This window comes from Coturnix japonica, chromosome 25 (assembly GCF_054131305.1).
Source record: "Coturnix japonica strain WE chromosome 25, WE-NBRP24, whole genome shotgun sequence".
In the NCBI taxonomy this organism is placed as follows: domain Eukaryota; kingdom Metazoa; phylum Chordata; class Aves; order Galliformes; family Phasianidae; genus Coturnix; species Coturnix japonica.
Window position 1 is genome coordinate 7,695,517 of NC_140687.1, and position 12,379 is coordinate 7,707,895.

The following is a 12,379-nucleotide window of genomic DNA, read 5'->3' on the forward strand; positions in this document are numbered from 1 at the left end:
AGTGCATGGTTGGTTATGGAAGCTGGGTGTCTGCCCTCAGAATGTGGCTGTGGCAGCACTGTGGGTTATGGGGGGGAAGCACAGCTCAGCTCAATACTGGATGAACTTTCCAGTCACGTCTTCATGCCAAAGCGGTGCAGATAGCACAGGGAGTGCAAAGACTGTAACTGAACTACCAGCCTCACTTGGCTGTGGTGCTGAGCATGCTGGGCTGCCTGGCCCTGCTCTCAGCAGCACTGTGTCCTCCCTCCCAGCCCCCACAATTCCACTGATACAGTTATGTCTGTTAGAGAGATTCACACTGCATGGAATGTGCCACGGCCAATAGCAACTGAAGGCTTCAGAACCAAATAAGTGTGAGGAGGCAGTGCTGGAGCTCATCTCTTCCATGGAGCTCATAACAGCAGCACAGCAGTAACCCTGGTGGCAGCAGCACCAGGATGTTGCTGGAGCAGCACTCCTGGCTCCCCTCCTGCTCCCTCCAAGAGCTGCAGGCAGACGTACAGCACTGCTGTCCTGTGCCAGGTTTATTTAAAAACACAGCTGAGAGCCGCTGGCACAAACAGAGGAGCCTGTCTGCATTCATACAATATCTTAAATAGAAGGCAAATACAAAAGGAAAGGATAAAATATTTACAGTAACAATGGCAGACATGACATGGGCACAGTCCCACCCAGAGGCAGCAGAAAACCACTCAATACCCTGCTGAAGCTCAGAGTCACCACGACGTCCTCCAGCAGGGCCAGGGCTGCACTGTGCCAACAGCAGGGCTGGGATGGCTGCACACTGAACTGAGACAAGCGAAGCGCACACATGTTGGCTTCCAGAAATCATCAGCACAGCATCAAGCTCTGCCAGCAAACAGCACTGGAAGTCCAGAAAAAGGGAAAGGAGGGAATAACGCAGCTGCGGCATGCAGCTCCCACTTCTCACACTGCTGCTGCATCACTGCTGATAACTGGAAGGCAGGGAGCACCCCCCCGCCTTGGTGGCACATTTGGTCCAAAACACCAGAATAATTCTGCTCCCTCCCACCCCCACACTGTCATTAAGTTGCCTTAAAGGATTCAAGTCATAAACAAAAGCATACACCAACAAAACTCAAGAGCTGGCAGAACTCCAAGCTAGACATAGGGACTACCCAAGAAATGGGAGCACTGAAGAAGCTTCCAGCTGCACCCAACGCTGAGCATGGCCAAGGGAGGAGGAAGGAAGGAGCTTGAGGCTGAAGCCTTCGGAGCGTCACTGAATCAGGAGATCAATTGCCAGGCACTGCAGCACACAGATGGACGTCCTTCTGGGCTGTCACAGAACTGCTTTGTCCTCTTGCTGCTGAAAGGAGCCAACCAGGAGCAGGGAATGGATGCACAGGACCTCAACTCTGACCCGCAGGAAAACTCAGGACAATGGAATGTAGTCTGCCAATCTTTTACCAGTTCAGCTGTGCTTTAAGACTCATTGTGAAGCCTTTTAAAATATTTATTTATATATATATATATATACTATAAGACTACTCAGTTATACTGTCAATCATCTCGGAAAGTTCAAGATGGAGTTCATCCACATCCTTCTCCAGCTCCAAGTCATATTGTCCTTCCATTTCCTCTAAGAATTCCGAGATGAACTTTTCAAGGTCAACTTCTACAGCCTTGGTGAGCAGGCTGACCTCCGGCAGGGCTGGAGCAGCAGTCTGGGAAGAAGGAAGACAAAGTCAATGATTGCTCAGGAGATCCTTCTTCTGCAGCACTTCTCCTTCAGCACTGCTGAGCCTTAACCCAACATGGAGGCCAAGGGGCTCCTGAAGGACGTTAACAGTAAGCCTGACCAGGACAGCACTGACGCTTCCTCCCCTCCTTACCAAAGCTGCTATTTTAGCCTTTTTAGCTGGAGGCTCCTCTTCTTCAGTGCTTCTCCGAGGATTCACAGCTGCCACAGCAGAAGGAGAGATCTCAGCAGCCTTCCGCTTCCTTGCTCGCTTCGTGGGGCTGCTGGCTTTGCCATCCCAAGGCTTCACACAAACGTTGCCCTTGGCTACAGGAAGAAGAGAGAGCTGGTACAATTGTGCCTTGAGAGGAGTCCAGGTTGTCCTGTCATTCCCACAGCTCTTCTCCACAGTTAAATACATCCGGCCAGCAAAATTACATTGCTCTTTCCACAAATCTCAGCAATATCTTCCACAGTAAGTGCTGCATACCAACAGTCCGACCAAAGGAACAAAGAAACTGCACAGCTACACCATATTATAACCCAGACAAGGGAAACAGCCATACAGCAGGAGAAAGCAATACATGGTCCCTCTAGAGAAAGGAAAAAGCAGGAGCTACAGACAAGAGTGTGCAACCAGACGCTGTGCAAGCCACAACAGACCCACAAAATACATCCAGGGGTTTATCACACAGGTAAGTCTGCAGCTCAGTGCCACTGTCTGTCCCTCGTTCTCAAGCTGAAGTCTGGCTGGAAGGAACACAAGTGAACTAAGAAAATAAGCATTTCCTTTTCTAGCACTAAGCAAAGGCACGCACCCACCATGAGCACTCAGGTCCCTTTACTTCCGAGGACCACCTCACACTCAACACTCATTCATAGTTCTCTGCTCCTGAGGTTGGGCTGATGGTTTCCCTGGCAATGCTGGTGCCCACCGTGCTGAGATTTCACTTAGGCCTTTGCAAGCTGATAAGCTGACCACGAAGGGTGGATTCAGGACTGCTAAGCTCTGCACTTTTACCTTTGACTGTTTCTTTAGCAGCAGCCGGCACAGCAGCCACTTCCTTCTTCAGCTTCTCCGGTTGTCTCAGCTGCAGCTTCTCCTTTATTGTCCCCTCAAGGCTCTTTGCTTGAGCTCTAGAATTTGGTGTACTCTGATCCCAGGGCTAAAAAGAAATAAAGTAAGTGCAAAATCAGAACAAACACCAGGGGGAGTGTATGAAGGAAATCAGATTGGAGATATTGCAAAAACGGCTGCACCTGGAACAGTACATTCCTGTCACTTGGGTCACTGACCCTTTCATAAATGCCTGCATATAACAAGATCCATGCTTTGCTGTGAAAACACTGTTTCAAACGTGTGCAATTAACAAAGCAAGCTCGTTTAAATCAGCGCAGTACTGGAGTTGTTACCTACCACATTCTATTTGAGCAACAGAAAGTCATTCCTGTTCCCCTACACAACATCCACCCACAGTCTGATTTCCCTGAACACGAAGCCGTCGTGGCCTTTTTGTATCCAGTGCCACCCACGTTAACCTCACAAGTTGTACCTGGTGCCAGCAGGGTTACTGCCTCACTGCCAGATACAATCAGATCAATTCTGAGTTTGAGGAGTGCAAAGCTGTCTGGGAAAGCCATTGAAAGTATCAGGATTGTGAAACATGGCTGCAGCTCTTCACCAAAGGCAGGAAGGTAGGAATGCACTCATGATGGTGGCACATGGTGAGCAGTGAGACATGAGAACATGTGAAGAAATTGTGTCACTGTGTCCATCTACAGAAGGGACTCACCTCTGCGGGTGCAGAGACAGCTTTGGGAGCAGCCCTGCTCCATTCTGCAGTCTTTTTCTCTTCTCTTCCAGGTGCTATAAAACAAGGAAAAAGAAAATCATTTGGTCAACAGCAAGCATAGAAAGAAACCCGAGTGCCAGTGTTTCCTCCATGTGCTTATTTCCTCACATTCATTAACAAAGCACAGACAGAGGCGACATCACGCAGTCCATACAGTATCCAAGCTCTTCCCTCCTTCACATGCTGTCTCATCACAAAGCCTTTCACATCCCCAATGAATAACTCACCCCCCTGACCTTTGTGACAGAGGTTGGCCCCCATGTTGAGGAGTCAATCCCTGCTTTACAAATACATTTACATATCGAACTAAGCAACACACGCCAAAGATGAAGGCAACCTTGGCGTCAACACACAGAACATGCCACACCAAAAACATGGCAGAAAGAAAATACAGGAGAAACTGAATTACAAAACCTCACAGCGAATGAATTTTCCAGAATGAAGCAGGCAGACACCACGGATTCAATGGAAAAACACATGGATGGACATCCTGGCACTTCCTGCCTTTGCATTTGGTAAGAAACAGCCCAGGCAATTCTAAGCAAACTCCATTTGCTTGACAGGGGAATCACTTTGGCAGAGCAGACAGTGAAGCACCTCCTTACCTGCTGGCTTTGCGATCTGCTGCATCCGCAGGGCTTTTTCCTGCTTGATTTCTTCCAAGGTTTTAATATGCACTTCTTCCAATCGCTTGAATTTACGCCGTGGCTCTTCCAGTTTCACGTTACCCGGCCCAGGTGGAGGGAAAATTCTCTTGTTCTTGCATTTACCCTCACTCTCTTGTCAGTAAGAAGCTCTTCTACTTTTTGCTTCTCTTCCTCCAGTCCTTTGTGTTTCCTTTCAGCCAGGGCTTCCGAGTAGGTTTTGATGTGAACTGCAGGGGAAGGCCTCACCCTGGAGCTGGGATCCTCCACCTTACAGCACCCTTCTGCCTGGGGGGCAGCTGGGGTTTCTCCTCGCTGATTCGCTCTCTCAAGACGGATCTCTTCCAGAGTTTTGACATGGATCTCCCCTGCTGGCTTGGCACCCTTCTCTGCCATCATCAAGAAAGGAGAAGCATAATGATTAAATGAGAGTCCAACGAGAGCTTAAGTTTCCAGATTTTTCATAATATTACAGAATATGAGTGTTCCCAGCAGCGCATCGCAGGACAGCTTCACTCTGCAGTTTTCTCTTCTAAGCCACCTGTCCTATATTTTGAAAACCAGTCCCATTTTTCCCTTTCAAATTAACATTTAGGGCTCTGTGGAAGTGGTCTAAATTCATGAGAAGGAAAAAGGGGAAAGCAGGTGTAATACCTAGTTATTATCTATCTGAGCACAAGTATGTCCCTGTCTCTCCTTCAGAGACTTCATGCCTTGAACTACAGAATGGAACAAAGCAGGGATGCTGCATAAATGCCAGCTCTGTGTTCACGTTTCAAAACGGGGCAGGGAAAGGAACTTCAAATCCCAGTGATGAAGACTTCAGCAAGCACGCAAAGAGAACGCTCCCAGGAAAGAACAAGCAGAAAGCCTAGAGAATCTGTGCAGCAAACACCAATGACCATTTACCTCTCCTTGGTGCTCTGTCAATCTTGATCTTCTTCCCCAGCCTTTCTGCAAGGCTGCATTTCAGCGGAAGGCCACTGACATCAGCTACAGAGAGAAAACAACAACATTCCTAAGATAATTCCTTTGGAGAAAGATTTTTACAACAGTCAACCACAAACTTTGGTTTCTCCAAGTGTATGTTCTCAAATTCACCTTTCAGCTGCTACACTTGTGTGCCACATGGAGTCATCACAGACCCACGACACACTTTCCTCCCTCCTGCTTCAGCAGTGCCCTCCCATTTGCGTGGAGGCAGCCAAACAGCAGCTCACAAGCAGCCCTTACCTACAGAGGATTCCTGTTTTCCAGGTTTATCAGCAATATTCAGTCGAATCACAGGCTTCTCCCCTAAAACAAAGAAAAACAAAGTGCTTATTTGACAGAAACCAACAGAATTACTGTCTTGTGAGCCCATTTCCCACCCAAAACAAAGACACCCAAAAGACACCACTTTGACAGCCCTGACAGAAAATAATATTGCAACTGTAATGCACTCAGGGTAAGTCCCAATTGTAATTTCTCCATTCCACTTAGGAGCCACCAAATGGAAAGAAAGGTACTCATCATTACCCTGCTTTGCAGACAGCGTCACAGTTCTGACCAGCGTCCGCACATTCTCCTTCTTAGGCACAGGAACAGTCTGAGATTGGAGCAGATGAGCAGGAGCTCCTGAAGGCCCTTCTGATCCAAGTGAACAAACAGACAGTGTTTACAACAAGAAAAAGAAAAGCCACTGCCAACAACAAAAGCAAACCTGACAGAACCGTCACAAAGACCAAAGCGCATTTGTTACTCACTACTGTCCAATGTGCAACAACCACTGCACAGCTCTATTCCCCAACACAGTGCCAGCTATCTGAGTATTATCAGAAGGATAACAAAGTAGGGCATATGAACTCACCACTTTGTTGTTTGGTTTTATCCTTTTGTTTCTTCAGTTTAATTTCTTCAAGTGTTTTTATTCCAAAATTCAGACAGTCATCTGGGAACACAGAGCAGTGAATGAGACTGAAGGACAGAGGCACACGCTGAGGACCACAGCTCTGCAAACTGCCTCCTGCTCAGAAGCATGCAGAACAAACCCTGTCAGCTCTCCCCACAGCTAAGAGCACCATGGACCTGATGTCTGTCTGCTGCCCTCCTTTCATCCTTCTGGATATTAAAAGTAGGCTTTATCCCTTACTTTATCCCATCCACATGACATTAGATTCCTCTCTCAGCAAATGTGGCTTTCACCACTGGTTGGAAAGATGCACATACAGGCACTTAAACTCCATGCTGTGGCCTCGTCTTGCTCTAATGATGTAAACAAAGGAGTTTACCTTCCTAATCTGAAAGGCACATGAAGTTACAAGGTAGGAACAAGATCATGGAAATAGCTGATTCCATTCAGCAACCCTATGTTCTGTTGTGTTTGTACAATAAATTGCTTTGGAGTTAATTGGCAAGTGCTTCTGATTAATCCTGGAATACCTTGTTTTGTATCAGCATCAGATTTTGTAGTGGAAATTATCTGCAATCCATGATGGTTTTCTTCAGCTGGTTGCTGGACAGGTGTTTTTGTTTCTTCTCCCTCCTTAGAAAGCTGGTCTGTACAAGGAAAGAAAAAATCAGCCTCTTCAGTTACGCGGTAGGAATTCAATCAGATTTCCCACATTTATGTAGCTCATACAATGACACTTCAGCCCACAGTTAATATTCTTAAGTACAAATGTAAGTGACTACAGATGGGTTCTTTATTTAAACAGCTACACTTACCTGGTAAACCCATAGAAGCAGCCTAAGTGAATAGAGTACTAGAGAACCGGGAAATCAACCACACTCACCATCACCTTTGTCATCATCTGCAGAATTGATGACAACGGGAGGATGTGTCGGGCTTGGGACATTCTCTGAGTTTTCCACTTCCATCACTTCCATCGACTGTGGAGAGGGATCGGACTGCACGGAAAGCTTGCTCTGCTGCACTGTTATCTGAGCTGCCCTCGGATCGTCACCTGCAGACTCTGGTGGACTTGGCAGCGTAGCTACAGGAAGAAAAGGATCAATTTAAAACTTTGATCCTAACCTTACAACCACTGCACAAAGATGGCAGGCAATGCTGAAAACCCACACAGATAAATGTTGAGTCACCAGTTGCCCATCCAACTGGCTACTGGGTGAACAAGGAAATCCCCCCCTACACAACATTCACCCAGTAAAAGCTTAAATTCAGGAAAACAACCTGCAAGGCAAAGGCCACAGGAGCAAAAAGAAGCTGAGCATGCAAGAAAAAACTGAAATATCAGAAGCACACAAAGTTAAGCTGTGCTCCTATCTATCATCTTCCCAGCTTTCTTCTCTTCATTCAATCAGTCTCTCAGGAGCAGTTGTTTCAAAACATTGCCCTCCTCAACACTGGTCAAACTCTAGTAACATCACCCTGACTCAGCACGGAGCCCCTGGGCTGCACGGCTGCAAGCCCTCCAATGGAGCCCCTCCTTCAACACCACGAGTGACAGCAGTGAGTAACCCCAACACATTTGTCTGACCGCTGCAGGTCTTCAAGCTCACCCACCTGGACAACCTCAGCAAAGACAGCGATCTTCCAAGCCTTGCAGTTCACTTCTCCTGTAGGCCGAACCAACACTGAATCCGTGAATTAATTAATTATAACAGGTTAGGAAGAATTTTCCTCCTCACTTTGCCAATGTCAAATTCTGTAAGTTGGAATTTCTGGTCTTCAAGGTTTCTTCACCTATGAAGAAAACACTAAAACCTTCCCCTGTCTTTGTTACCTGTACAGCAAAAGCATGCCAGTGCGTATCAATACACAAATCCACACACATGTGCCTGAATACGGTAACTCAGAACTGCATGGAGCTGCAGCACGTTCTGCTCAGCCACAACAAGGGCTTGGGTTGTTGTTTTTTTTTCTTTTCTGATGTAAAAATCAAATATTTTGGTATTTTAGGTTTGTTTTGTTGTTGTTTTGTTTTTTTTTTTAAGGTATCAAATGCAGTAAAACCTACAACCAGGACAGACAGAAGATCAAATTCAAGTGATTCAGAACTCTTTCATTAAAGTGCTGCACTTTTCTGTGCTAAGCATTTCCGATAGTCAATAAAAGTTGGAACCTTTTACTCACACAGACACTAGTGAATTTTCGAGGAATTTTTTTTTTTTTTTTTTTTTTTTTTCCCAGGGAATTTCCCCAAATCTAAACTAAAGAGAGGAGAAGTCGAGTTCTCAAGTTAGTTGCTGGATTGACTGCATGACAAAGGGAACAAAAACAGCACTTAAGGACAAAGTTTCCTACCCTCCTCCAGTACTGATAGAAATGCTGCCTTTTACCTTTAGTACCTTCACATCAGATTCCTCTCTGGCAGATTCCTATGCTTCTAACAACCTCGGTGCTGCCCCGCACAGACGCCGGGCACCAACTGTCACTGGACTCTGCACCATGGAACACGCACACAGCTCAGCACTTCTGTTTCCTCACAATTGGAAGGGTTCTGGAATCGGGAGCATGAAGCGGACTAGAAATACCTCACATCCCTCTGCTCCTTACGAGCCCATCCATTTTAAAACAAGATAAGCCCAGAGACATCTGTTAGCACAGCAGCCCAAATGCTAACCAGAACACACAGTGTGTAACGCTGAAAGTACCAGTTTAATGCCGCACCACAAACCCTATATAGTGGTACAGGTGACCACCCCTATCAGATACCCATGACCTCCATGACTCCACTGCTGGTGCATGCAGGCACCACCTGCCCAATACCCAACATCTCCCCCCTCTTTATTATCTGCAGCCCCTGTAAAGGTTCCCCTGCATACTCCCCGTTACCCCAAAGGTGATTTGCACATTTAAGGCTATTCCACAAATGAATCAATCATTAAACATATGCGAAAAACAATGAAACTGTCATAATAACATACCAAAGAGATGCAGCTGCAGTGACTACAAACCTGAAAGCACACAACAGCAATCTGCCTAAAAATTGTGAAATGCTGTATGGCAACACTTAGTCAACTTGTAGAGAACGGTGCATTCAAGTTCAAGATAACAGCACAGTACACAATGGAGTTACAACTTCTCCAAGTTCAATGTAACACTATTGTACAGAATCTTCATGGCAATCCAGTTCTGTCCAGTGTGCATTATAATGTCACACTCCATAACCAAATAAGAAGACAAAAACATATTGGCTGTGCAGAATCGTTCTGAATGTCCACCACTGGGGGACTATCCAGGAACAAGGTCTCCCCCGCTCACGAACTATCAGTCCGGCATGAAGGCTGGATTCCCAGTTCGGACCTTCAGGCACATTGGGAGCAACGCTGTCTCATGTGCCGTTACCAGCAGCCGCTGCCCAGTGCTGACGTCAAATCACTGGCTGCACTGGAGACATTAACCAAGGAGACATTGACCAAAACTGGTGCTGAGATGTTCGGATCCTCACGGTGCACAGGATGGCTCGTCGTTTGGTGCCGGCTTAACCCAACGTGCCGGCAGCCAGCAGGGCCCACTTGGGGTCCTGACACAGACGTGTTTCCTGCCCTTGACAAGGAGTGGCATAGGGTCTGGGAGCCATGGCCCTCCGTCGGGTCTGATCAGGACCTGACCTATTGGTGTCCATTTGGTCAGCTGATGGTCTCCCTTCCAATTCTCTCAGTTAACTTTCTAAGAGCACCAAGGGTGGGTAGCAGCTTCTGCGCCTCTTCGTCCCCTGCAAAAGCTCACAGAACTCCATGCTGGCTTTCTCTAATGCTGACCGACTCACACAGTGAGAAGCTCCGTCAGCCAGACCTCTCCGCATTATCCACATAATAAGCAGATTGAGGTCCTCATCACACACTCTGTGTCATTTCTTGTCAGCATGTCCTGTCCCATCCCTGGATCTTCAGCAGGACTGTAATGCTGGGGTGAGCAACACTGGGCACTGTCAGTGTGTTTTTCTTGCAAGCATCTTCCAGGGAAATACGTGCAGGCGTTCCCCACTCTTGGCTATATCTCTGCAGTGCTGGGTCCTGTGTGAGCAGAGCTCTCTGCCCCAGAAGCCAAGTCACTGCTGTGCAGAGCTCAGCCTCGGGCTGAATGTGCTCCTGAGTTTGTCCCAGTGCAAGGACAGCCTTCTCATTGCCCTTTAGGAGCACCTCTGGTGCTGATGGGTGCTCTGCTCTCAGCAACCACTGGATACACGGCTCCAGGCGCGTGTGTGCTTTGTCGCCTTGAGCTGTTTGCTCTGATCGCATCTCACCCTGGGGAGCCGGGATTTCCCTTTGGTCTCGGTGTCACTTCGAGACCAGTAGCAATACTAGGGGTCAGAGGAGAGCTGCTGAATGTGTGAGCAAAGCTGCTAATTGAGAAGGAGATCGCACGCGTGTGACTTGGAAACCCGAATTAATGAGCTTACCATCACCCTCCTGACTAATGCAGACCTCATGCAGCCCTGGGCCTGCCCTTCTCCAGCCTCCTGCCTTGTTTTGCCTACTCATAGGAAAAGATTTAGCATAGCTCAGAGCCCCAGGCGGCGCTTGGAATGCCAGCAGGAAAGAGCTGCTGGTGTCCACATAGCTCAGGACTGCAGCAGTGGGGCTGCTGGACCTCAGTGTTCTGAACACTCTGATGTGGAAGTGATTGGCAGATGCTGTGGCCGGAGGGATGAGGTGCCTGCAGGGCGTCCTTTGGAAGAAGGTTTGGTGAGGATGGATCCTCTGAGCCAGCATCGGGGACAGGGTGCTGGGTGCAAATGCCAGTGCTGCCCCCTGTCATCCTTTTGGTTTTAAAAGGAGTACAGCTCCGTTTCCAAACTTTGCCAACCACGGGCTGGCTGGCAGCTTGAAGGAACTGCCATGAAATTGGTCTAATGAAGCATTCCTGGCAGAGCTTCAGGATGGAGAAAGTGCAGTTTGTCCTCAACTGAGCTGAGGTCCAATGAGCTGAGTTTCCTGGCTCAGAGCAGAGGCCGTGAGCATCACGTCTCACAGTCTGTGTCACCTGTGCAGAGCCGTTAGGCAGGGGCTGCTAGTGGGGAGATGCCAAGGTTTTTCATGAAGATGATTGCTCAGATATGCCTGAGTTCAGATGGAGGGGCCCATTGCCCTACCAGGAAGTGGAAGATGCTTGGGGGTGAGGCAGCTCGTGCTTTCCCATGCCTGTAGGACCTTACAGTGCTGTGCCTTTCCACATACCTACCCCACCTTCTTTCTTTCCCATGCAGGGGTCATCATTAATCCAGTGGGTGGCACCAAGAATGCCCGGACAGCCCCACTGCATTGTGTCTCTGTGGCAGAAGGACACACCAAGCCTGTGCTCTGCCTGGATGCCACTGATGAACTGCTTTTCACTGCCTAAAAAGGTATATGTTGGACAGAACAGGTGTGGGGGCTGCTGGCTTTTTATGTGCTATTCTCATAGATCTCCCCAGGCTGGCGTGGGGAATTGGGGTGCATGGCAGGGATGGCTCCTTCTGGGCTGCTCCCCTGTCCCTGCGTTTTGATGTCCAGGTGCTGGAGCAGGCTGGCTCCATTGCCCTGGAGTGGAGCTGTGATTGGTGGGAGGCAGCGCTTGGGAAGGAGTCGGTGCCTCCACGCCACGGAGGAACTCCCCAGCCCAACTCTCTCAGTCACGTTCTTCTTCCTACAGACCGGAGCTGTAAGATGTGGATCTTGGTGACGGGTCAGGAAATTGCTTCCCTCAAGGGTCACCCAAATAATGTTGTTTCCATCAAGTACTGCAGCCACACGGGGTTGGTGTTCACCGTGTCCACGTTGTACATCAAAGTGTGAAACATCTGGGACCCAGCGCGCTGCATCCGCACCCTGACGTATGTAGTGGGAAGAGTGGCTGTGGGGGACGGTGGGCAGCTCTGGCTTTGCAGAAGATGGTGTGAGGAACTCCTGGGGTCCCACAGGCTGGAAACAGAGCCCAGCTGTTTTAGGATCAGTGCCTACAGCTGTAGGAAACAGGGAGGCTTAGGGAGATCTTGGAATGGAATCTGTGGGGACCCTCTGCAGCAAAGGCTCAAGGGAAAGGACCTGGAATAAATTTTTAGCCCTTCCTGGGGGTGGCCAAGAGCACCAGCAAGAAGGGATGGGGATTTTCTTTTTTCTTCAACTAATATGTCAGAGGAAGACGACCACATTAACCCAGCTGTATTTGTTGTTGTTGTTTATCTACAGCATGAAGCATTTCACTTGGAAAGTCTCTGCTGCCACTCATCGTACAACAGACTTAAAGCACA

General features: G+C 48.3%; 1 protein-coding gene and 1 pseudogene across 2 annotated transcripts; both read right to left on the reverse strand.

Moving 5' to 3' along the window:
* Positions 1–1,426: 1,426 nt before the first annotated feature.
* LOC146756893 (zinc finger CCCH domain-containing protein 11A-like) lies at positions 1,427–3,313 on the reverse strand. 2 transcript variants are annotated; one of them, XR_014937164.1, is made up of 3 exons: positions 2,727–3,313; positions 1,860–2,032; positions 1,431–1,691 (listed from the first exon to the last, which is right to left on the reverse strand). XR_014937164.1 is itself a non-coding variant. In XM_085523853.1 (2 exons), the coding sequence occupies exons 1-2, from the start codon at positions 2,124–2,126 to the stop codon at positions 1,512–1,514; spliced, it is 447 nt and encodes a 148-aa protein (XP_085379979.1). In that variant the 5' UTR covers positions 2,127–3,313; the 3' UTR covers positions 1,427–1,511. The 2 variants fall into 2 exon arrangements, 1 of the variants encoding a protein (XP_085379979.1); XM_085523853.1 differs by having other exon boundaries at positions 1,427–1,691; positions 1,860–3,313.
* A 782-nt stretch (positions 3,314–4,095) lies between these two features.
* LOC146756894 (zinc finger CCCH domain-containing protein 11A-like) lies at positions 4,096–5,640 on the reverse strand (annotated as a pseudogene).
* Positions 5,641–12,379: the final 6,739 nt, after the last annotated feature.

Coding starts and splice junctions, on each gene's coding strand:
- LOC146756893 (XM_085523853.1), bottom strand. CDS start 2,126: ATGTATTTAACTGTGGAGAAGAGCTGTGGGAATGACAGGACAACCTGG. Junction 1,692..1,859: donor AGGCTAAAATAGCAGCTTTG/GTAAGGAGGGGA, acceptor CCTTCTTCCCAG/ACTGCTGCTCCAGCCCTGCC.